The 26,396-nt window shown below is 47.2% G+C and overlaps 1 protein-coding gene across 1 annotated transcript; it reads left to right on the top strand.

Moving 5' to 3' along the window:
- The first annotated feature begins 1,596 nt into the window (after positions 1-1,596).
- Positions 1,597-17,475, top strand: dhcr7 (7-dehydrocholesterol reductase). The gene is made up of 8 exons (XM_033038695.1): positions 1,597-1,754; positions 8,569-8,680; positions 9,456-9,678; positions 11,659-11,749; positions 13,713-13,926; positions 14,996-15,200; positions 15,298-15,429; positions 16,336-17,475. The coding sequence occupies exons 2-8, from the start codon at positions 8,574-8,576 to the stop codon at positions 16,798-16,800; spliced, it is 1,437 nt and encodes a 478-aa protein (XP_032894586.1). The 5' UTR covers positions 1,597-1,754; positions 8,569-8,573; the 3' UTR covers positions 16,801-17,475.
- Positions 17,476-26,396: the final 8,921 nt, after the last annotated feature.

The raw sequence follows: 26,396 nt of genomic DNA, 5'->3' as shown, positions 1-26,396 counted from the left end.
TTCCGCCACCTCCAACATGACCCCACCACTCGCCACATCTTCCCATCTCCCCCTATGTCTGCCTTCCACAAAGACCGCTCCCTCTGCAACTCCCTTGTCAATTCTTCCCTTCCCTCCCGTACCACCCCCTCCCCGGGCACTTTCCGTTGCAACCGCAAGAAATGCAACACCTGTCCCTTCACCTCCCCTCTCGACTCCATTCAAGGACCCAAGCCGTCGTTCCAGGTGCGACAAAGGTTCACCTGTATCTCCTCCAACCTCATCTACTGCATCCGCTGCTCTAGATGTCAGCTGATTTACATCGGGGAGACTAAGCGGAGGTTGGGCGATCGTTTCGCCGAACACCTCCGCTCAGTCCGCAATAACCTACCTGAACTCCCGGTGGCTCAGCACTTCAACTCCCCCTCCCATTCCCAATCCGACCTCTCTGTCCTGGGTCGTCTCCATTGTCAGAGTGAGCAACACCAGAAATTGGAGGAACAGCACCTCATATTCCACCTGGGTTGCTTGCGTCCGGATGGCATGAACGGTGAATATTCCCAGTTTTGCTAGCCCTTGCTGTCTCCTCCCCTTCCTTAACCCTCGAGCTGTCTCCTCCCATCCCCCACCCCCCCCCCCCCCCACCCTCGGGCTCCTCCTCCTCCCATTTTCCTTCCTTCTCCCCCCCACCCCCCATCAGTCTGAAGAAGGGTTTCGGCCCGAAACATCGCCTATTTCCTTCGCTCCATAGATGCTGCTGCACCCGCTGAGTTTCTCCAGCATTTTTGTGTACCATCCCCAATCAGTACCCCGTTCCTGCCTTCTCCCCATATCCCCTGACTCCGCTATCTTTAAGATCGCTATCTAGCTCTCTCTTGAAAGCATCCACCGTCCTCCGAGGCAGAGAATTCCACAGACTCACAACTCTCTGTGAGAAAAAGTGTTTCCCCATCTCCGTTCCAAATGGCTTACCCCTTATTCTTAAACTGTGGCCCCTGGTTCTGGACTCCCCCAACATCGGGAACATTTTTCGTGCCTCTAGCGTGTCCAAGCCCTTAACAATCTTATATGTTTCAATGAGATATCCTCTCATCCTTCTAAATTCCAGAGTGTGCAATCCCAGCCGCTCCATTCTCTCAGCATATGACAGTCCCGCCATCCCGGGAATTAACCTTGTAAACCTACGCTGCATCTTGACTTCAGTATTACTTTGATGCCAACAGTTTTAATTTTTACGTGCCATTCTTTAATTCTATGTTGCATAAAAAAGAAACAAGTAGCATTGTTTCAATGTAATGTTATATTATTTTGAAATAAATATGGAATGGTTAACTTTTTTTTTAAATTTGGTTATTGACACATTTGGTGTCAATACTTTGGCTGTAAACCAGCATCTGCAGTTCCTTCACACACACGTTTAGCTTGTGGTCGGTCGGTCGGTGGGTTCAACAGCTGAAACATTGACCATGCCCTTTGCATGCACAGTTTGCCCGCTGGGTTGAGCTTGTTGTTATGCGTTGTGCAGCATCTTTGCAGCCGCTGAAGGGAACCACGCCCGCATCACACTATGCCATGGTCCCAGCACCGTCGGCCAATCGCTACCGGTGGATACGCCCCATCCTTTGTGAGGTCAGTGGATCCACCGAGCGCCGGCAGCTGATGGGACAGCCGGCTCAGAGTAACCGACCGACGGGCTATCTGACACCCTCACTCCCTTGATCCTTGCAGCCACAGCACAGCTGCCGCTCACCCAGAGCCGCTAGCCCCAGCACACGGTAAGAATGAAACTGATACCATTCATTCTGCTAAATGCAACATTTATAATCTTTTAACGGTTTTGCATCGCTTCACTGTCAAGGAAAGGACTGCTGGTTTAAGTCGAAGGTAGATACAAAATGCTGCAGTAACTCAGCGGGGCAGGCGGCATCTCTGGAGAGGGAGAGAAGGAATGGGTGACGTTTCATTGTGTACCTGGAGTCAAACGTTGCCAACTGTTGCTCCATGCCTCTGTGTTTCCCCCCTGACTCCGTCTGAAGAAGGGCCTGGGCCCGAACATTCACCCATTCCTTCTCTCCAGAGATGCTGCATTCCCCCCAGCTTTTTGTGTCAATTTTCGGTGCAACTCAGCATCTGTGCAGTTCCTTCCTGCACCTTTCTGATGTTTCTCCGGACTGGAGGCTCGGCCAAGGGTGCATATTTAAAGACGGTTTGTTTATCTGATGGGATCATTTTAAAAACATCCTTTGCACTAGATGCAGAGTTTGCAGCGGATTAAATGTTCGATTTGCATGTTATTGAGATGTCAACCACTGTGGGGGTGGAGTTAGCTTTGACAGATCATGCTCACCCACACCTCCCAAGGGCTCCATTTATTTATTTTTTAGTTATGTGCCCGAAACCGGATTTGATGTGTGAGACGCACTGTTGTATCACCGGGGTATTTCTGTTTCAACTCACCGCCTCACAGCTCGAAACCTCGCCTTTGCTTGCATTAAACCATGCGTTGAAAAGATTCTTGTCACAACGCCGAGGTTAATAAGACAGGCAGTTGCATGCTTTAAAACAAAACGTGCAGCTTGTAAAAAAAACCTGCAACTTTTTCAACAGTTCAGAGAAACCAACAGAAATGTTTGATTCCAGGTCGAAAGGAAGCCGATGTCGAGGCGTAGGGCAATGGTCATGTCGGGCGAACAAATGAAGTGTGTGTCAGACATGATAATTGGCCTTCAACAACACAAGATATTAAGAACTAAAGTAAACACTAGGTTTAAAAACTCAGGAACTGGAGAGGTTAAAGAAAGTTCCCAATGTTTAACTCGTTGAGGTTAAATACCACCAAGGAAACTAGGAAATGTTGTTAATATGTTGTGCTGAAGCAAAGCAAGAATTTCATTGTCCTATCTGGGACAATTGTAAAAGCATTGCTGCACGTTTTAATTTGGGTTAAAAAATAACCTTTCAGTTCAGTTCCCCTAATGTCTTTTAGGAAGATAGACACAAAAAGCTGGAGTAACTCATCGGGACATGCAGCACCTCTGGAGAGAAGGAATGGGTGACGTTTCAGTTCGAGACCCTTCTTCAGACTGACCTTTTGGGTCGAGATCCTTCTTCACCCATTCCTTCTCTGCAGAGATGCTGCCTGTCCCGCTGAGTTACTCCAGCTTTTTGTGTCTATTGTCAGTTTAAACCAGCATCTGCAGTTCCTTCCTGCACACAATGTTTTTTAGGATGTGGGCAATATGTCGTGCTTGCTTCAAAGCACCAGCAATCTGAGGGACTCTTCGAAATGTAACAACAAGGAACTGCAGGTGCTGGTTTATATCAAAGACAGGCTCAATGTGCTGGAGTACCTCAGCAGGTCAGGCAGTATCTGGAGAACATGTATGGAGATGTTTCACGTTGGGACCCAACTTCAGACACTTGTGATAATTGGGATAACTTGTTCATTAGTGCCAGATGAAGACTAAAATAGTGCAGCTGTTCAAAAAGAACAGATAGATGGTCATGGTTTTCCATTTATTGACTGCCCATTGAGTCACTGCAGTCTCATACAACCTCTCCCTGTGCTCCAGGCCCTTCAATCTTTGACAGCATTCTCATAAATCTCCTCTGCACCCACTCCAGCTGAATGACATCTTTCCAATAGCAGAGTCCAAAACTGAACACAATGCTCTAAGGTGGACCAAAATGCTGAATAAACTCAGTGGGTGAGGCAGCATCTATGGAGAGAAGGAATGGGCGATGTTTCGGGTCGGTCTGAAGCAGGGTCTTGATTCGAAACGTCGCCAATTCCTTCTCTCCACAGATGCTGCCTCACCTGCTGAGTTTCTCCAGCATTTTTTCTACCTTCGATTTTTCCAGCATCTGCAGTTCTTTCTTAAACACCACTCTAAGGGTGGCCTCACCCGTGCCTTGTACAATTGTAAAGTATCATCCCAACCTTTATGTGTATGAAGGAACTGCAGATGCTGGTTTAACATAGAAACATAGAAAATAGGTGCAGGAGTAGGCCATTCTGCCCTTCGAGCCAGCACCGCCATTCAATGTGATCATGGCTGATCGTCCAAAATCAGTACCCCGTTCCTGCTTTCTCCCCATATCCCTTGATTCCGTTAGCCCCAAGAGCAATGTCTAACTCTCTCTTGAAAACATCCAGTGAATTGGCCTCCACTGCTTTCTGTGGCAGAGAATTCCACAGATTCACAGCTCTCTGGGTGAAAATGTTTTTCCTCATCTCAGTCCTAAATGGCCTCCCCCTTATTCTTAAACGGAAGATAGATGCAAAAAGCTGGAGTAACTCAGCGGGACAGGCAGCATCTCTGGAGAGAAGGAATGGGTGACGTTACAGGTCGAGTCTGAAGAAGGGTGTTGATCCAAATTGTCGCCTATACCTTGTGTCACTGAGCTTTTTGTGTCTATTGTGGTGAAATTACTAGTTTGAAAAACTGCCGAAGGTTCTTATAGGATTCTTTTTGAAGTCGTTTCTTCCTAGTAATTTCACTGTCTGACGATGCAGTTGCCTGAACAGGGTTAAAGTTGCTCGATTGCATTTCTCTGTGTTCTGAAATTTTCCATGGCAAGCCACTTTCGTAAACAGTACAACAGAACTCTCAGTCAGGTGATAAAAATTGGTCACACCACAAAAATTGGTCGCAACACAAACTAAGCTTCTGGGCATAAGATCACAAGTGATAGGAGCAGAATTAGGCCGTTCGGCCCATCACGTCTACTCTGCCATTCAATCGTGGCTGATCTATCTATCTCTCCCTCTCAACCCCATTCTCCTGCCTTCTCCCCATAAACCCTGGCACCCTTACTAATCAAGAATCTATCCATCTCTGCCTTAAAAAATATCCATTGACTTGACATCCACAGCCTACTTTGGCAAAGTATTCCACCACAGATTCACCACCCGCTCCTTCCTCAAGGAACGTCCCCTAATTATGTGGCTGTGACCTCTAGTCCTAGAATCTCCCACTAGTGGAAACATCCTCTCCACATCCACTCTATCCAAATCTTTCACGATTCTGTATGTTTCAATGAGGTCCCTTCTCATTCTTCTAAACTCCAACGAGTACAGGCCCAGTGCCGTTAAACGCTCATCATATGTAAGTAAACTCATTCCCAGGATCATTCTTGCAAACTGCTTCTGCATCCTCTCCAGAGCCAGCACAATCTTCCTCGGATACGGTGCCCAAAATTGCTCAATACTGCAGCACTCTGACCACAATTCTGCTCGGATGATGGTTTAGTTCACCACTGTGGCAGTGAAATATTTTCTGCTGAGTCAGCGGTGAAGTTGGTCTGGCCTTCAGTTACACAATACACAATACAATTTATTTGTCACTTGAACCTCATAGAGGCTCAAATGAAATGTTGTTTCTGCAGTCATACACACATGAAAAAAGACCCAAGACACAACACAATTTACACAGACATTCATCACAGCGCATCTCCTCCTCGCTGTGATGGAAGGCAAAAAAACTTATCTCTCCCCTGCACTCCCCATTCCCCTCCCGATGTCAGAGTCAAAGCCCCCCGGCGGGCACTAGCAAAGTCCCGCAGCCGTTGAAGCCACGCCGGGCGATGATGTAAGGCCCCGCTCCAGGTCATCCTCGACCCCGCTACTCGGGCGGGAGAAATCGCCGTTGCGGAAGCTCCGAAAAGCGGTCTCCCAGCAGAGACCCGCGGGCTCCGATATTACTGTCTGCCAGACCTGCGGTAAGCCTCCGAATCTCCGGGGTTCGGGTCACAGCAGCGCGCCACCACAGTTCCACCCGCTCCGAACTCGGCCAGCTCCATGATGGTGAGTAGCTCCGCAGCTCCGCGACTGGAGCCCCAGGACGTTCCTGCTGGAGGCCGCTCCACGTTGCAGCCCCAACGACAATGGAGACCCGACAGGGAAAAGGTCGGGATCTCCGTGCAGGGGAAAGATTTTAAAAGTTCCCCCCCCCCCGCCCCCCACACACACACACACACACACACACACACACACACATACCCCATCAAAAAATAATAATAAAAACTACATTAAAACGGGACAAAAAATAACAAAAAGACAGACGGACTGCAGAGGCCGCTGCGATGTGAGTCGCGCCACCCACCGGAAAGTTCAGAGTTCACTGCGGTAGCAGGATCAGAGGCCGAGCATCAAGTGAACAATCAAATCAAGATTAGTTTGGTATCATACACTAGCACTATCCTACACAATATACAGTCAATTAACCTACAAACCTGTATGTCTTTGGAGTGTGGGAGGAAACCTGAGCACCCTGAGACAACCCACAGGGTCACAGGGAAAACGTAAAAATTCCATACAGACAGCACCTGTAGTCGGGATCGAAACGGGTATCTGGTGTTACAAGACTACCGCTGTGCCATTGTGCGGTCAGAAAGCATTTTCTATAAAAAGGAACTGCAGGTACTCGTTTATACCGAAGATAGACACAACGTGCTGGAGTAATTCAGTGGGTCAGGCAGCGTCTCTGGAGAAAATCGATCGGTGAAGTTTTGGGTCGGGACTGTTCTTCAGATGTGCACGTGTTTGATATCCCAGCCCTTGTGGGAATGTTGTCCTCGCCTATCCGACATGGTGGCCGAGTGGGGCCAGAGACCCAGGTTCGATCCCGACTAGGGGTGCTTCTGTACGGAATTCGTACGTTCTCCCCGTGACAGCGTCGGGTTTCGGTTTCCCCCCTTCCCCCCCCCCCCCCCCACACAAAGACGTACCGGTTTGTAGGCTAATTGGCTTGGTATGAGTGTAAATTGTCCCCAGTGCGTGTGTAGGATAGTGTTCATGTGCGGGGATCGCTGGTCGGTGCGGACTCAATGGGCCGAAGGGCCTGTTTCCACGCTGTATCTCTAAACTAAACTATTCCAAGCTCTCCAGAAATCCTGTCTGATCTGCGGAGTTACTCCAGCACTTTGTGCCCTTTTGTTTAAATCAGCATCTTCACTTCCTTGTTCCTGATTCATCTGGGCTGGGTGACTGTTACAAATTGTGTAACAGTCTAGATTTTAGGATTTGTAAAGCAGGGCATTTCAAAGTTATTTCATTTCAGTAGCTATCCTCAGCTGATGCTTCTAGTCTGTTTTCCTTGGAGGTCCTCTCAATTAAAGATCTTACAGCGAGCAAGATGGTCCACGATGAAAAAGACGTAGTACGGTCATGGGCAGATTCATGGGTAATTTAAGGCCCCATTTCTGTAACCGGCTTCCGTCTCCGCACCAAAGATCCCGTAGGATAACTAGTGCGGAAACGGAAGCCGGTTACGGAAACATCCTCGTAAAAATAAAAGTTATTTGGTAAAAATCTTCTCATTTTCAGAATTTTAATTTATTAACACAAACTGATCCCCCACAACGTTGATTACACTGCGGATCGGGTCGGGTCCGATTACGGAAATGGATGAAAAAAAGGCCCACGTTCCGCTCCGTTGCGTACTACATGTCAGCCCCATTGCATTTAGCAGGACTGGTCTATCTTGCTCCGCTATAGGATCTTTGCTCTCAATGTGACATTGATTCGATGGTGCTTTATTGGCTAAAGTACCTAGGTGCAGTGAAATTCCCTTTTGGCATACATCAGTAACAATCCTACGATACGTACTGTAAGCACAACTTCATTTGTTCTGGGAGCAGAATTAGGCCATTCGGCCCATCGAGTCTACTCTGCCACTTACTCATGGCTGATCTATCTTCCCCTCTCAACCCCATTCTCCTGCCTTCTCCCCATAACCCCTGACACCCGTACTAATCAAGAACCTATCTATCTCCGCCTTAAAGATGTCCAATGACTTGGCCTCCACAGCCGCCTGTGGCAATGAATTCCACAGATTCACCAGCCTCTGACTAAAGAAATTCCTCCTCATCTCCTTGTTAATGGTACGTCCTTTTTATTCTGAGGCTGTGGCCTCTGGTCCGAGACTCTCCCACGAGGGGAAACCACTTAATGGTACAACGGTACTTTACTTATGTACAGTTCAGTACAAGTATCGTTATACATAAGCATACATTGCGGTGAGAGATTGCAACCTTCACGTGGTCTACCCTGTCTTGACTAATACAATCAACCCGACGTGCACAAACAAATAAATCAAATAGAACAAGTTGACCCACAACTTCAGGCTTGTGCTTGCCATAAGCAAGAAGAAGAAGAAGCATGTACATAAACATAGATAAACATCTCGGATACTGTACAAGTTTATAGCAACAAGTACACTGAGACAGTACACAGATTTGCCATTTCCAAGGTCCGGTTTGGAAGTGCGAGGTTCTTGACCTGACCGTGAAGGCCCATTGTCCTGGCGACGTCGCAGTGTGGCAAGAGTAACAGTAGATTGCACAGCACACAAGGTTTGTTTTTGCTTCCTGCTCCATTTTGTGCGATTCAAGTCCAAAGATGGTCGGCAGGGACAAGGCGGGTCGAAGAGCCTGTCGAGTCCTGACTTGACTCGGGATGTAGGGACCAAATTAGCAGCCGCAATGCCCTGTTGACGCAACAGGCTTCCAAAGATGTTGTGAATAATAACTCTGCCTCTGTTTCCACACACAAAACAACCTTTTCAGCTCGCTGTCCTTTTGTTACAGGCACCATGAGAGCGACGCAGTCTTCAGGGGCCGTGACGAGACAACGGAAAGGCTCCGGGAATGGAGTTGGTCCGGGAGAGAAGGAGCAACTGGGGCAATGGGGTCGAGCTTGGTAAGACAATAGATACAACGAGCACAGATTCTAGGCAGCGCGGCGGTAGATTTGCTGCCTTACAGCGAATGCAGCGCCGGAGACCTGGGTTAGATCCCGACTAAAATAGAAAATGGGTGCAGGAGGAGGCCATTCGGCCCTTTGAGCCAACACCGCCATTCATTGTGATCATGGCTGATCGTCCCCAATCAATAACCCGTGCCTGCCTTCTCCCCATATCCCTTGACTCCACTAGCCCCTAGAGCTCTATCTAACTCTCTCTTAAATCCATCCAGTGACTTGGCCTCCACTGCCCTCTGTGGCAGGGAATTCCATAAATTCACAACTCTCTGGGTGAAAAAGTTTTTTTTCTCACCTCAGTCTTAAATGACTTCCCCTTTATTCTAAGACTGTGGCCCCTGGTTCTGGACTCGCCCAACATTGGGAAATCTTTTCCTGCATCTGGCTTGTCCAGTCCTTTTATAATTTCATATGTTTCTATAAGATCTCCCCTCATCCTTCTAAACTCCAGTGAATATAAGCCCAGTCTTTTCAATCTTTCCTCATATGACAGTCCCGCCATCCCAGGGATCAATCTCGTGTACAATGCTAATGTACGGGGATCGCTGGTCAGTCTGGACTCGACGGGCCGAAGGGCCTGTTTCCGTGCTATATCTCTAAACCAAACTAAACTAAACAACCAATTATGTGTGAGGTTGGTGTTGGGGCAGGGTGGGATGCTACCCCAGGGGGGCACATGAGTGCGATCTTATGCCCGTGCCTTTGTTTATTACAGGGAAGTCGATTGGTTCTCGCTGGCGTCTGTCGTCTTTCTCCTCCTCTGCGCGCCATTAATCGTATTCTACTTCGTGATGTCATGTGACCAGTTCCAGTGCGCTCTCTCCGGCCCTCTCCTCAGTGTGTACTCGGGCAAGACCAGCGTCGGCGACATCTGGGAGCGAGCTCCATCTTTCAGTGGGACGGCCGCTGGAATCTACGCCGCCTGGGTCTGCTTTCAGGTGCGTTTCCGTTTGTTCGCCCTGCTGGCTCTTAACGGTGGCACACACAAGGTTTCCGCGAGCCCCAACGTCAGCGACTAAAACATTGCCCTGCCGACAGCTGCGGCGGTCACGGTGGCGCAGCGGTAGAGTTCGTGCCTTACGGCGAATGCAGCGCCGGAGACCCGGGTTCGATCCCGACTACGGGCGCTGCCTGTACGGAGTTTGCACGTTCTCCCCGTGACCTGCGTGGGTTTTCTCCGAGATCTTCGGTTTCCTCCAACACTCCAAAGACGTGCAGGTCTGTAGGTTAACTGGCTTGGTACTTGTAAAAAATGTCCCTAGTGGGTGTAGGATAGTGTTAATGTGCGGGGATCGCTGGTCGGGGCGGACCCGGTGGGCCGAAGGGCCTGTTTCCGCGCTATATCTCTAAACTAGACTAAACTAGAGAGCAGTCCTGAGCTACTATCAAGCTCCTTGGAGACCCTCAGACTATCTTTGATCGGACTTTATTTTGCAGTGAATGTTATTACTTTTATCATATATCTACACACTGTAAATGGCTCGATTGTAATATTGTCTTTCCGCTGACTGGTTAGCACCCAACAAAAACTTTTCACTGTACACGTGATAATAAACAAAACTCAGCTATCCATGTTCTCCAGAGATGCTGCCTGACCCACTGAGTTTACTTTATGACTTTACAGATACAGTGTGGGAACGGGCCCTTCGTCCCACCGTGTCCACATCGACAAGCAATCACCCTGTAAACTCGCACTATCCTACACACTAGGGACAATCTACAGAAGCCAATGAACCCTACAACCTTGTCAACAAAATAGAGAGAGTACAGAGGAGATTTACTAGAATGTTGCCTGGGCTTTAGCAACTAAGTTACAGAGAAAGGTTGAACAAGTTAGGGCTTTATTCTTTGGAGCGCAGAAGGTTAAGGGGGGACTTGATAGAGGTTTTTAAAATGATGAGGGATAGACAGAGTTGACGTGGAAAAGCTTTTCCCACTGAGAGTAGGGAAGATTCAAACAAGGGGACATGACTTGAGAATGAAGGGACTGAAGTTTAGGGGTAACATGAGGGGGAACTTCTTTACTCAGAGAGTGGTAGCTGTGTGGAATGAGCTTCCAGTGAAGGTGGTGGAGGCAGGTTCGTTTTTATCATTTAAAAATAAATTGGATAGTTATATGGATGGGAAAGGAATGGAGGGTTATGGTCTGAGCGCAGGTATATGGGACTAGGGGAGATTATGTGTTCGGCACGGACTAGAGGGGTCGAGATGGCCTGTTTCCGTGCTGTAATTGTTATATGGTTATATGGTTATAACCTACATGTAGACACAAAATGCTGGAGAAACTCAGTGGGTGAGGCAGCATCTATGGAGGGAAGGAATGGACGACGTTTCGGGTCGAGACCCTTCTTCAGACCTACAAACCTGTACGTCTTAGGCGTGTTGGGGGTGGGGAAACCGGAGTACCCGGAGAAAACCCATGTGGCCGCAGGGAGAACGTACATACTCCGCACAGACAGCACCGGTAGTCAGGATCGAACCCGGGTCTCTGGCGCTGGGTCTCTGGCGCTGTGAGGTAGTACTCTACCGCTGCACCACCGTGCCGCTCTTTGTCAGTGTGGGCAAAGAAGACTAGCTTAAGGGCCTGTCCCACTTTCCCCACCTAATTCACGACTTCTGCCAAGTTTGCCCTTGACTCATACCCGCAGCATGGTCGTCACGAGGTCGTTGCAGGTCGTGATGCTAGTCGTAGGTACTCGTGGCATCAAGTAGGTCGGGGCGTTTTTTTCAACATGATGAAAAATGTCGTGAATTAGGTCGTGAAAGTGGGACAGGCCCTTTAGATGGGGCTCCTTGGTTGGCATGGTTCAAGTTGGGCTGAAGGACCTGTTTGTGTGCCACGTAGCCCTATGACTCATTACCGTTCAAATGGTTTCTTGCAACTTCCTCAGGCTTCATTTTCTGCCCATGAATTGCAGGTGTTTTTGTATCTGTGCGTGCCTGATGTTTGTCACAAGTTCCTACTGGGCTACGTAGGGGGAGTGCAAGATGGTGCACGCACTCCTGCAGGTAAGATCAACCTCTCCTGTGTTGTTTTAAAAAACACATTGCAATTCTGCTTTAATTGAATGCTTTTTGCCACAGGCAATAGAAGTTCAACCATTAAAGTGGAAAGCAAGACAACTTGTTCAGCAATTACATTTAAGGATTTGTTTTACTAACTAAAAATGTATGGACTATAGCGTCATGCAGTGTGAAAACAGGCCCTTCGGCCCAACTAGCCCACGGCATCTAACATGCTCCATCTATACTAGTCTCCCGAAGGTTTTTCACTGTACCTCAGCACACGTGGCAATAAACGAATAAAATCAACTCAACTCATCTAAATTAATAACATTAAACATACAACAACTCTAAGGTTAGCAATCCAGTGTTTTAGTTTAGTTTAGAGATACAGCGCGGAAACAGGCCCTTCGGCCCACCGGGTCCTCACCGACCAGCGATCCCCGCACATTAACACCATCCTACACCCACTAGGGACAATTTTTACATTTACCAAGTCAATTAACCTACAAATCCTGTGTGTCTTTGGAGTGTGGGAGGAAACTGACGAACTCGGAGAAACCCACGCGGGTCATGGGGAGAACGTGCAAACTCCGCACAGGCAGCACCCGTAGTCGGTATCGAACCCGGGTCTCTGGCGCTGCATTCACTGTAAGGCAGCAACTCTACCGCTGCGCCACCGTGCCGAACGTAACTTGGTCCACAACTACCACTCATATGTACATGAAAGAGATTTTTTCTTTTCTAAAGTCAACACTAAAGATGATTTTCGGTATTGAATTCTTAAAGTACATCGATTGCAGTAAAAGTGCATTGATACTTCCAGATATGGTTCACACAAAAGGGTGGTAGGTGTATGGAATGAGCTGCAGAGGAGGTAATTGATGCAGGGACTATAACAGCATTTAAAAGACAGCTTTGACAATCTGAGAATCTGTAGGGAAGGCTGTGAGGAAGTGGGCGTATATAATGGTGAAGTTATTGGACAGGGAGCTGATCAAATCCCACTGGATCAAATCCGAACTGTCAAAGCTGCCACAGCCAGACATACAAAACAGCTTTTTTTCCACGAGTAGTAGCTCTACTCAATAACCAAAAATCTGTAGCCTCCTTTTGCTCTGGTATTTTATTTAATTCACATGTTTAATCAATAAAGTTTTATTATTAATGCTTAATGTTTTATGTGTTATTCCTAACTGTCACTGTATGTCATGTTGTCACTTGCGGGCGGAGCACCAAAGCAAATTCCTTGTATGTGAATACTTGGCCAATAAACTCATTCATTCACTGGGGAAACGAGAAAATATAAATTCAGATAATTAAATAAATCAGAACTTCAAAACAAAATCTAGTTTATCGCTTGGGTGGCCTCCGGGTGGTCGGGTTTCCTATATTCCAAAGATGTGCAAGTTTTATTTTTATTTAATTCTTTATTTCGAACAGAATAAAAGAATAAGAAGCAAGTGTGAAACAGCATACAAAAAACAAAACAAGAATATTTATAAAGTGTCATAAACAATATCTATAAATAAATGAAATCGTATGTGTCCGAAAAGGAGCAGGAAGAAGCCAAAGCTTATTAATTCCCACCCCTTATTCAACTGCTTATAATTATCTTATACACATTTAGCATCTATATGTACACCATATGTACACCAGCAGCTATATGTACACCATATGTACACCAGCAGCTATATGTACACCTTATGCACACCAGCAGCTATATGTACACCAAATTATTTACATTTATACACTAATCAAATATTTACAAAGCCATACAAAAAAAGAGAGGAAAAAAGAAAAAAGAAAAGAAAAGTTAATTAGCTTTTGTAAATTGCCTTTAGTGTGTAGAGGAGAACTAGTGTGTTTCGGTCATCATTGTATCTCTAAAGACTAAAGTAAACTAAGTGGTTAATGCAATGCTTTTTAGAAACATGTTAATCCTCAGCAAAGTGTCTTTACTTCACAGGACTGATCAATAAATATGAAGTCAATGGACTTCAGGCCTGGATCATTACCCATGCTCTCTGGTTTACCAATGCCAACTATCTTCATTGGTTCTCACCCACTATTATATTTGACCATTGGATTCCTCTGCTGTGGTGTGCCAACATCCTAGGCTACGTTGTGGCAACGTTTGCCATGCTGAAGGCGTATTTCTTCCCCACCAATGCAAGCGATTGGTAAGAATTAATCTGCAACTTGTTTAGTTTAGAGGTACAGCGTGGAAACTGGCCCTTTGGCCCACCGAGTCCGCACTTGGAACAATTTACAATGATACCAGGCCAATAAACCGACAAACCTGCACATTCTTTGGAATATGGGAGGAAACCGGAGATCCCGGAGAAAACCCACGCAGGTCATGGGGAGAATGAGAGGTAGAGCTGCAGCCTCACACCGCCAGAGACCCGGGTTCAATCCTGACCACGGACGGGTGCTGTTTGTACGGAGTTTGTACGTTCTCCCCGTGACTGCGTGGGTTTTCTCCTGGTGCTCCGGTTTCCTCCCACACTCCAAAGACGTACAGCTTTGTCGGTTAATTGGCTTTGGTAAGATTGTAAATGGTCCCCAGTGTGTAGGATGGTGTGAATGTGCGGGGATCTCTGGTCGGCCCGGACTCAGTGGGCTGAAGGGCCTGTTTCCGCCCTGTATTTAAACTAGAAATCTGCAGTTCCTTGTTTCTCTGTAATCCAGACCAGAGCTTGATAATACTCTCAGCGGTATGAACGTTGACTTCTCCAATATCAGGTAGTCCTTGCTTTCTGTTCCCTTCCCCTTCCCTTCCCAGCTCTCCCACAGCCCACTATCCCTGCCTATTCCTTTCTTTTTCCTGCCCCCCCCCACACCTCCAAATCAGTCTGAAGGACTCAACCCGAAACGTCACCTATTCCTCCGCTCCATCTCTGGAATTCTCTGCCACAGAACGTAGTTGAGGCCAGTTCATTGGCTATATTTAAGAGGGAGTTAGATGTGGCCCTTGTGGCTAAAGGGATCAGAGGGTATGGAGAGAAGGCAGGTACAGGATACTGAGTTGGATGATCAGCCATGATCATATTGAATGGCGGTGCAGGCTCGAAGGGCCGAATGGCCTACTCCTGCACCTATTTTCTATGTTTCTATGTCTAGATGCTGCCTCACCCGCTGAGTTTCTCCAGCATTTTTGTCTACCTCGATAATACTTAATTGTGTTACTTTGCAGTCCCTGTTAAATCAAAAGTAGGATTTTTAAACATGTTTACTTCTTTCCTTCAGTAAGTTCACTGGCAATTTTTTCTACGACTACATGATGGGGATTGAATTTAATCCACGGATTGGGAAGTGGTTTGACTTCAAGCTTTTCTTCAATGGTCGTCCGGGTATAGTGGCGTGGACCCTGATCAATCTTTCCTTTGCTGCCAAACAGCAGGAGTTATACGGCCAAGTGACCAATTCAATGATCTTGGTAAATGTGCTACAGGTAGGAGATTTTGAGGATCTTCGTGAAATGTTTCGGTGTCTTTTTTATTGGAAGTGGCGTTCAACCTAATGAGATTGACTGATTATAACCCCCCTAGGCGATTTATGTGCTGGATTTCTTCTGGAATGAGTCGTGGTACCTAAAGACGATCGATATTTGCCATGACCACTTTGGTTGGTACCTGGGTTGGGGTGACTGCGTCTGGCTGCCCTACCTATACACTCTGCAGGTAAGGCTGTTGACCAATTCATCGAGCCATACGGCATGGAAATGGGTCCTTCGGCCCAACTTGCCCACACCGACCAACATGCCCCATCTACACTTAGTCCCATCTTTAGACTTTACTTCAGACTTTAGAGAAACAGTGGGGTAACAGGCCCTTCAGCCCACCAAATCCTCTCCGCTCCACAATCACCCCGTATACTAGCGTTTAAGGGGCTTTCAGATGTCCCTGTTTGGACGTTGCATTTTAGGGGTTAGTGGAATCAAGGGATATGGGGAGAAGGCAGACACGGGACGATCAGCCATGATCACAATGAATGGCTTGAAAGGCCGAATGGCCTCCTCCTGCACCTATTTTCTATGTTTCTAGATAGGTGTATGGGTGTGGAAGGGTAGAGATCATGTGCAGGCAGATGAGATTGGATTAGTCTCAGTCTTGAGAAGGGTCTCGATCCGAAACCTCACCCATTCGTTCTCTCCAGAGATGTCGCCTGTCCTGCTCAGTTACTCCAGCATTCTGTCTTATCTTCAGTTTCAAGCAGCATTTGCAGTTCCTTCCCACACATGAGATTGGTTTATCTTGGCATGATAGACAAAAGTGCTGGAGAAACTCAGCGGGGTGCAGCGGCATCTATGGAGCGAAGGAAATAGGCTTTTAACGTTTCGGGCCGAAACCCTTCTTCAGACTGATGTAGGTGGGGAGAAGAAAGGAAAAAGGAAGAGGAGGGCTGAGGGAGAGCTGAGAGGGGGGGGAGGAGACAGCAAGGGCTACCGGAAATTGGAGAATTCAATGTTTATGCCGCTAGGGTGCAGACTCATGATGTTGGAAGGGCCTATTCCTGCGCTGTGTTCTTCTATGTTCTGCATGTACCCCGTTCTAAGTTGGAAGCTAATGGTCACGTCTTCATCACAGGGTCTGTATTTGGTCTACAACCCAGTCCAGCTCTCGACGGGCAACGCCATTGGCGTTCTGCTCTTGGGGCTGATCGGCTACTACATCTTCAGGGTGACCAATCACCAGAAGGATCTGTTCCGGCGCACAGGCGGAAGCTGCAGGATCTGGGGGAGGAAGCCGGAGTACATCGAATGCACCTACCTGTCCACCGACGGCACCAAGCACCACAGCAAGCTGATGATCTCCGGCTTCTGGGGCTTGGCGCGCCATTTCAACTACACCGGCGACCTAATGGGCTCCCTCTCCTACTGCTTGGCTTGTGGATTTGGGCACCTGCTGCCATATTTCTACGTTGTGTACATGTCCATCCTACTGATCCATCGCTGCGTCAGGGACGAGCACCGATGCCTGAGCAAATACGGCAACGACTGGAGGCGGTACACGGACGCGGTGGCTTACCGTCTCGTACCCGGAGTATTTTAGGACTCTCGATGCCTTCCGCGCGAATTTTCATGGAGACTTTTGATTTTCTTGAGGCAAAGTAAGTTTACCAGTCGAAATTCCGCGCACGTGTTTCAAATTGGTGTTTTTCCACCACTATGAAGACCATGCCTTAAAAATTCCATGCCCTAAAAATTCCAAAGGTGCATAAATATGGAAGAAAAATACCGAGGGAGAGAGAAAAAAAACCCGTTGCAAATGCTTAGCAGGAGAAATTACCTGATCTGGTCACACTGTATTAACTTTTTAGAACAGAAATAGTAATATTTATAAAATTTGATACAGGCATTTTTGATGATTGATTTTTAAGATAAAGCAATGAAACTGGTTATTCGACCCATCGAGTCCATACTATCACCCGTATCACACTAGTTCTGTTTGTATCCACTCCCTACACACTGGGGGCAATCGCACAGAGGGGCAACGAGTCTTCGAACCCGCACATCTTTGACATGCGGGAGGAAACCCATGAGAGGGAACGTGCAAACTCCACACAGACTGCTCAAGAAGTAAACTTCCCCAATCTGACCGGTGAAAGTGTTAAAAGTAATTTGTATGTAATGGCATTTAATAAACAAGTGAGTGGGTGAACATTGTGTGTTGGCTGAATTTAATCCTTAATAATTTTGACAAATAAAATCACTTTCAGAATTTTAATTTGAATGTTATTGATTTTAAATGTTCACGATTTCACCAAAATGCGAGGCGTGAGAATAAATAATTGATCAATGTCATTGTTCATTAGTCAAAATATAAAGAGCTTCCATAGCAAAATGCAAATGTATAAGGTCGGTAATACACACCTTATCTACTTTAAATTAAACATAGACAAAAATGCTGGAGAAACTCAGCGGGTGAGGCAGCATCAATGGAGCGAAGGATTAGGTGACGTTTCGACCCGAAACGTCACCTATTCCTTCGCTCCATAGACGCTGCCTCACCCGCTGAGTTTCTCCAGCATTTTTGTCTACCTTCGATTTTTCCAGCATCTGCAGTTCTTTCTTAAACAATACTTTAAATTAAATGTTTGTCTTACAATTCCATAAAACAAAATGGAAAATGCACACATCTTCCAAAGGTTATTTTCTTTATTTTAAAAGATTTATCTGATCGTCAATTTGTATGAATAAATTATCTGGGTTGAAGGACGTTTCCACGCTGTATCCCAAAACTAATTGGGGAGTGAGAATGTAAGGAGCCGAGAAAAATGGGCGTGAATTGCAAAATGGAGCGTGGGGGTTCATACCTGGCAGCTCAGGCAGGTGAAGCCCCCCCCCCCACCCCACCACTGCCAGAGAGCAAACTAGAAACCAACTGAGTCTTATAACGACACCCACCCTTCCTGCCGCCTTACAAGTATCTTTTGTCTCTATTTCGCTTGCAACGAAGGGTCTCCCTCATTAAACATTGACGTTTTTCTCTTCCCACAGATGCCGTCTGATCTGCTGTGTGTTTCCAGCATTTTCTGTTTTTGTTTTGCATGTATATAAGAGCTTTTTACAGCCTCTGGCAATCTGGTTTACAGTCAATTAAATATAGGGTGGCGCAGCAGTAGAGTTGCTGCCTTACAGCGCCAGAGGCCGGGGGTTCACAACATCTGAAGCCTGGATCGCCTCGGCGCAGAGGCAGAATAAGAAGGGATGAGACAAAGACTTAAGACTTTTGCCTTCCATCACAGTGAGGAGGTGCCTGGTGAACTCACTGTGGTGGATGTTAATTTGTGTTTATTGTGTGTTTTTTGTCATTTTGTAATATATGTAGGACTGCAAGGCAACAAAATTTTGTTCAGACCGCAAGGTCTGAATGACAATAAAGGCTACTTTGACTTTGACTTTGCTGGTGTACTAGTGTACGGGGATAGCTGGTCGGAGCGGACTCGGTGGGCTGAAGGGCCTGTTTCCGCGCTGTATCTCTAAACTAAACAACTCGTATAAAGCGGCATGGTGGTGCAGTGGTAGATTTGCTGCCCTACAGCACCAGAGACCCGGATTTAAACCTAATTACGGGCGCTATCTGTACGGAGTATGTACATTCTTCCTGTGACCGCGTGGGTTTTCTTCGGGTGCTCTGGTTTCCTCCCACACTCCAAAGACGTACAGGTTTGTAGGTTAATTGGCTTCGGTAAATTTGTAAATTGTCTATAGTATGTGCTGTAGTGCTGGTGTACGGGGTGATCGCTGGTCAGCGCGCACTCGGTGGGCTGAAGGGCCTGTTTCCGTGCTATATCTCTAAAATAAAGGTCAGGGCAGGGAAACACAGTGGATGTCCCTAAAGGCCGTCAGCAAACCAATTGGGCAACTATTCACAGTCAGGACTTGACTAAATAACTACCTAAAATTCATGGAAATAGAATTCAAGATCGTTTCCAAAGAGTTGTTTTAGTTTTGACTTTTGTGAATTCAAAGATAAAGTATCTTCGGAGTGATATTTATCATTCCTGGAAAATATTGGTCTTGATTTCAAATTGCCCTTTCAATTTTGATTGCAAATAGTCAAGATGCTATACTCTTTGTTTAAGAAGGAACTGCAGATGCTGGAAAATCGAAAGTAGACAAAATGCTGGAGAAACTCAGCGGGTGCAGCAGCATCTATAGAGCGAAGGAAATAGGCAACGTTTTGGGCCCGAAACGTTGCCTATTTCCTTCGCTCCATAGATGCTGCTGCAACCGCTGAGTTTCTCCAGCATTTTTGTCAAGATGCTATACTCTTTGTAGAGTTTGAGGTAGGAATGGCAAGGATCATAAGTTATTATGGACTGTATATAACAAAGATGTGAGTTTAGTTTATTGTCATGTGTACCGAGGTACAGTGAAAATCTTTTGTTGGTGGCAAACTGCCTTGGATATTGGGACTGTTCAAATTAGCATTGCCACCCCATTTATTTCTGTGTTGATTCCATTCAATGTTGAGTTGAGTAAACTGTTTAAATAAAATCTGCTTTGCAAACATCAGTTTTATTCCTTTCATAACTCCAACTCCAGATGTTTCTAGTTTGGATCTTATGACCAGATGGCAAATGTATCTGGTTAGATCTTACCTTTAAGATGTAGTTTTTCAGTGTTACCGAGTCACACAGCGCTGGAAACAGGCCCTACTTGCCGACCAATGAGCGCCATCAACACTGGCTCGTCCCACCTGCTTGCGTTTGTCCCATATCCCTCCAAACTTATCCTGTCCAAATGTCTTTTAAATGTTGCGATAGTACCTGCCTTAACCACCTCCTCTGGCAGCGCGCTCACTGTTTGTGTTTATAAACATTGCCTCTCAGGTGCTCTGTGGGTGGCACGGTGGCGCAGCGGTAGAGTGGCTGCCTTACAGCAGTGGAGACCCGGGTTCGATCCTGAGTACGGGTGCTGTCCGTACGGAGTATGTATGTTCTCCCCGCGACCTGTGTGTATTTTCTCCGGTTGCATCTCGCATTCCAAAGTTGTACGGGGTTTATAGGTTAATTGGCTTGGTCAAATTGTGAATTGTCCGCACGGATTCTGTTGTAGACAATAGACAATAGGTGCAGGAGTAGGCCATTCGGCCCTTCGAGCCAGCATCGTCATTCAATGAGATCATGTCTGATCATCCCCAATCAGTACCGCGTTCCTGCCTTCTCCCCATATCCCCTGACTCCACTAACTTTCACAACCCTATCTAGCTCTCTCTTGAAAGTATCCAGAGAACCGGCCTCCACCGCCCTCTGAGGCAGAGAATTCCACAGACTCACAACTCTCTGTGAGAAAAAGTGTTTCCTCGGTCTCTGTTCTAAATGGCTTACCCATTATTCTTAAACTGTGGCCCCTGGTTCTGGACTCCCCCAATTCTTTTCGAATTGTTTGTTCCCATCAATTCTGTCATTTTGAAGAGTTCAGACCCGAAACGTCAACTCACCCGCTGAATTACCCCAGCACTTGGTGTAGAAATAAGGAAGGCAGGTGTTGGTTAATACACCAAAGAACACGAAGTAACTCAGCGGGTCAGGCAGCATGTCCAGAGAACATGGAGAGGTGTCATTTTCAGTCGTGATCCTGCTTCAGCCTGCCAATAATAAACCAATAACAATATCCAAGATAAACCAGGCATTTATCAAAGAGGGTGGCGCAGCTGGTAGAGCTGTTTCCACACAGCGCCAGAGACCCAGATTCAGTCCTGATCTCGGGTGCTGCCTGTGTGTGTGGAGTTTGCACATTTTCCCTGTGACCTCATGGATTTTCTCCGGGATGCTCTGGCTTCCTCCTACACCCCAAAGATGTGTGGGTTTGCAGGTTAATTGGCCTCCGTAAATTGCCACTAATGTTTACTAAGTGGATGAGAAAGTGTGATAACATGGAACTAGCGTGGTTGGAATGGAACCAGTGGGCCGAACGGCCTGTTTCCATGCTATATCTCCCCACTGTCTTCCGTCAGTCATCGACCTATTGTTTCTGCTGCATCTCTCGAAACAAATTTGAAAATATTCTCCCCTGTTCTCTTGCATTTCAGAGCTGTTAAGTCACAGATCCATGCAGCACAGAAATAGACCTTTTACCCATTTACACTGGTCCCATATACCAGCAATTGGTGCACAACCTTTGTCGACTCAACTATTTGTTCAGTTTGATATTTTCCAAATTTCCTTTGCTCCACAACTCAGTAAATTCTGTACTCTTGATACAGGGGCAAGTGAATAGGCCAGTGGTCGACGCTGCATGTTCTTGTTCAAAGAAATGTGCACTCTGGTGTCATCTACTGGTCTGGAAAATTAATATCTGCTTTCTTGTACAATTCAGATCCACCCCTCCTCTTCATTCCCTACCCCCCCCCCCCCCCTCTCTTCACTGTACCTCAACCGGCTATGCACCATTTCCTCTTCCCCCACGTCCCATTCCAGTCCTCTTCAAGTCTGAAGAAGGGTCTCAACCTGGAACGTCGCCTATTCCTTTCCACCAGCAATGCTGCCAGACCTGCTGTTGCTCCAGTATTTTGTGTCTATCTTCCCCTTCCATCTGTATCGCTTCCTCTGGCTTTACTTTTTTCACATCTTCTCCTCTTATCTCTTGGCCTTTCGTCTTCTTTTCATCTCTGGCCTGTGTCCAAGATCTGCCAGTCGCAGACTGCCTCACCTGTATTCACCAATCACCTGCCAGGCATTGTTCCTCCCCCCCGCCTGCTTCCAGCTTTCTGCCCCCTACTACAATCTGTATGGAGAAAGGTACCGAGCTATCCATGTTCTCCAGAGATGCTGCCTGACTCACCGAGCCACTCGACCACGTTGTGTCTTTCTCACCAATAGATCCTCCCAGCAAATCAATGTCATAGGATCTCGTATGCCATCCACATTGGAGAAAGTAACTGGATAGTGTGCTTCCTCATCTCCACGAAGACCCCCCCCCCCCCCCCCCCCCCCCGATAAAAAAAAATAACACCAAGTCAGCTAAAGAGGCTCTCAATACATCTCTTACTGAGAGCCGGTAAAGGGCCTGTCCCACTTTCAAGACCTAATTCCCGACCTTTTTTTTACTTGTGGACATTTTTCATCATGCTAGAAAAAATGCCCCGACCAACTTGATGCCACGAGTATCTACGACTAGCATTACGGCCTGCTACCACCTACCTACAACCTCGTGATGATCGTGCTGCGAGTATGAGTCAAGGGCAAACTCGGCAGAGGTCGTGAATTAGGTCGTGAAAGTGGGACAGGCCTTTAAGCTTGATGTGATTATGCACAGTATATCCTTCCTTTTTCTGTTGTGGTAAAATTGAGATACAAACAGGCTATCTTGTGTGTGCAACTTCATTGACAGTAGAATGCACACAAAGCACATCTACCTCATTCACCATGCTTTCTCTCCGATATATAGGTTGTGCTATTATTGTACTGAAGATGGACACAAAATGCTGGAGTAACTCAGTGTTTAAGTAAGAAATGCAGATGCTGAAAAATCGAAGGTAGACACAAAATGCTGGAGGAACTCAGCCGGTGGGGCAGCATCTATGGAGAGAAAGAATAGGCGACGTTTCGGGTCGAGACCCTTCTTCAGACTGATGTCGAGGGGGGGGCAAGAAAGGAAGAGGCGGAGACAGTAGGCTTGTGGGAGAGCTGGGGAGGGGAAGGAGGGAGAAAGCAAGGACTATCTGAAATTAGAGAATTAGAAAGCAAGGACTATCTGAAATTAGAGGAGTAACTCGGCGGGTCAGGCGTTTGTAAATTCAATTATGTAATTTCCTCAACATGGTGAATAACATCCAAGAAGATACAGTTTTGAAATTTTCTAATCGCAATAAAGTAAAAGTACAAACATTCCAGAAGTTGTTCATTAAAAGAAGTACGATGTAGAGTGCTGAAGTCCTCAATATATTATTAACTAGTTTACTATCCATTTCTATCTATGGATTTTTGTGGCATTAGTTTGGTTATTTAATCATTGTTTTGTCTCCTTCTTTGCTTCACTTAGCACTGCCCCCCCCCCCACCCCCTTCCCCATCTCCACCCACCCAAGTTTAGACAGCCTTCCTTGCATTCATAACATCACAGCTACGATGGAGAGGAAATGGTTGACCCCCTCTTCGCATAGTGTGAATTTGCAAAGAGGGTCTGGAGAAGGATGCAAGAGACCTCGTTACGGTTCATCTCAAACTGCCCCGTAACAGATGATTTACATATTGCTCCCAAGAGGACATTGTGGGAAGGACATCAATTGCTAATGCCAAGCTTGCAATGAAAGAGCTGCATACTGCCATTAGCAAACAACAGACTCACAACCCCGAGGCAGCCTTCATTGTTGCGGGTGACTTCAATCACTCCAACCTGAAGACTGTACTCCCCAAATTCCACCAACATGTCTCCTTCGCCACTAGAGAAGACAAGACACTGGACAAAGTCTACACTAACATGGCTGAAGCATACAAAGCCGTCCCCCTCCCCCACCTTGGACAGTCTGATCACCTCTCATTGTTCCTGCTCCCTAATTACTGCCCACTCATCAGACGGGTTAAACCCACTGTGAGGACAGTTAAAGTCTGGTCAGAGGAAGCGGACTCCACACTTCAGCAGTGTTTTGGAAACACTGACTGGAAGGCGTTTGCAGCCCAGGCCACCCTTGAATCCCACACGGACATTGATTCCTACACATCCTCTGTTCTGGACTTTATAAACTCCACCATCAATAGTGTCACCTCCCTCAAACGGGTGACCATATTCCCGAATCAAAAGCCATGGATGAACAGCGAGGTCAGGCTACTGCTGAAAGCACGGGACACCGCTTTCAGGTCAGGCGATGCTCGAGCCTACAGTTCATCCAGGGCTAATCTGAAGAGGGGCATTAAGAAGGCCAAGCACTGCCATAAGCTCAGGATTGAGGAGCACTTCAACAACAACTCCGACCCCCGACGCATGTGGCAAGGCATCCAGGCCATCACAGACTATAGACCCACCAACACCACCCCCACATCCAGCAACGCCTCCTTCCTTGAGGAGCTTAACCACTTCTATGGCCACTTCAACAGGGACAATCTAGAGACAGCCATCAAGGCTGTGCTCCCTGCTGATCACCAGCCCCTCACACTCACCCCCTACGACGTGCACGTGGCACTGAGTAGGACTAATGCACGTAAGGCTGCTGGCCCTGACGGCATCCCCGGGCGCGTCCTCAGGGCCTGTGCTGCGCAGCTGACAGACGTCTGGACTGACATCTTCAACCTATCACTTGCCCAAGCAGTTGTTCCCACGTGCCTTAAAACCACCTCCATCGTGCTGGTGCCAAAACACTCCACTGCGGCAAGCCTCAACGACTTCCGCCCAGTTGCACTTACTTCCATCATCACCAAGTGCTTCGAGAGGCTGGTCCTGGCACACCTCAAAAGCTGCCTACCCCCCACACTGGATCCCTATCAGTTTGCCTACCGCAAGAACAGGAGTACGGAGGATGCCATCTCAACGGCACTTCACTCCGCCCTCTCCCACCTCGACAACAGAGACACTTACGTAAGAATGCTGTTCATCGATTACAGCTCAGCATTCAACACCATTATACCCTCTAAACTGATCACCAAACTCGGTGACCTGGGCATCGACCCCTCCCTCTGCAACTGGATACTGGACTTTCTAACCAACAGACCCCAGTCTGTTAGGTTAGACAAGCACACCTCTTCAAACCTCACCCTGTGTGCTGAGCCCCCTCCTCTACTCCCTCTTCACCTACGACTGCACACCTGTACATGGTACTAACACCATCATCAAGTATGCAGAGGATACAATGGTGATTGGCCTCATCAGCAACAACGATGAGTCGGCCTATAGGGAGGAGGTCCAGCTCCTAGCAGCATGGTGCGCTGACAACAACCTGGCCCTTAACTCCAAGAAGACCAAGGAGCTCATTGTTGACTTCTAGGGGTTTAGGGGCGGCACGCACACCCCCATCCACATTAACGGGACGGAGGTGGAACGTGTTTCCAGCTTCAGGTTCCTGGGGGTCAACAACTCCGACCTCTCTTGGACCCACAATACCTCAACTCTGGTCAAGAAGGCTCACCAGCGTCTCTTCTTCCTGAGGAGACTGAAGAAGGTCCATCTGTCTCCTCAGATTCTGGTGAACTTTTACCGCTGCACCATCGAGAGCATCCTTACCAACTGTATCACAGTATGGTATGGCAACTGCTCTGTCTCCGACCGGAAAGCACTGCAGAGGGTGGTGAAAATTGCCCAACACATCACCGGTTCCTCGCTCCCCTCCATTGAGTGTCCAAAGCAAGCATTGTCTGCGAAGGGCGCTCAGCATCGCCAAGGACTGATCTCACCCCAACCATGGACTGTTTACCCTCCTACCATCTGGGAGGCGCTACAGGTCTCTCCGTTGCCGGACAAGTAGGTCCAGGAACAGCTTCTTCCCTGTGGCTGTCACACTACTCAACACTGTACCTCGGTGACTGCCAATCACTCCTCCCACAGGAAAAACACTATGACTGTATGAATGTAAATAGATTTATTTATTGAAATCGTATTCTATGTCGCTCTTCCAGGGAGATGCTAACTGCATTTTGTTGTCTCTGTACTGTACACTGAAAATGACAATTAAAGTTGAATCTGAATCTGAATCTGAATCTTGCTGCTGGAAGAACATCAACTCAGAGAAAGATGCTCTTTGGTCTGCTCGAAACCTGCTGGTCTCCCACAAGAGTGAGAATATTGCCGACTGGCCCGCTTCAGACTGCAGGAGTACGTGCTGAGGGACATACTAAAGCTTGGTGCAGCCAACGCCAAGGCTCTGTGGGGGAGGACCACAGTCTGGGGTCCTTACACTGCTGCACATTGGGGCGTGCGCAGACAGGGTCCAGTGCAGGCACCTCTCAAATGAGGGAAGGAATATCACCCCATGAGTGCCACGGGTGCTTTGTTTAAACATAGGTGCAAACACTGTGTAGGAAGGAACTGCAGATGCTGGTTTAAACCAAAGCCCTTCTTCAGACCCAAAACATCACCCATTCCTTCTCTTCATAGATGCTGCCTGTCCAGTTGAGTTACTCCAGCATTTTGTGTCTATCATGGGTGTAAACACTACTGAATATGACAATTGAATGTATAAAGTATGAATGATGAGTTTATGCACGGTCTT

This window comes from Amblyraja radiata, chromosome 20, assembly GCF_010909765.2.
Source record: "Amblyraja radiata isolate CabotCenter1 chromosome 20, sAmbRad1.1.pri, whole genome shotgun sequence".
NCBI classification, from domain to species: Eukaryota; Metazoa; Chordata; class Chondrichthyes; order Rajiformes; family Rajidae; genus Amblyraja; species Amblyraja radiata.
Note: the sequence above shows the minus strand (reverse complement) of the source record. Positions and strands in the feature narration are given on the sequence as shown.

Coding starts and splice junctions, on each gene's coding strand:
- dhcr7 (XM_033038695.1), top strand. CDS start 8,574: ATGAGAGCGACGCAGTCTTCAGGGGCCGTGACGAGACAACGGAAAGGC. Junction 9,679..11,658: donor CCGCCTGGGTCTGCTTTCAG/GTGCGTTTCCGT, acceptor CATGAATTGCAG/GTGTTTTTGTATCTGTGCGT. Junction 15,201..15,297: donor TCTTGGTAAATGTGCTACAG/GTAGGAGATTTT, acceptor TAACCCCCCTAG/GCGATTTATGTGCTGGATTT.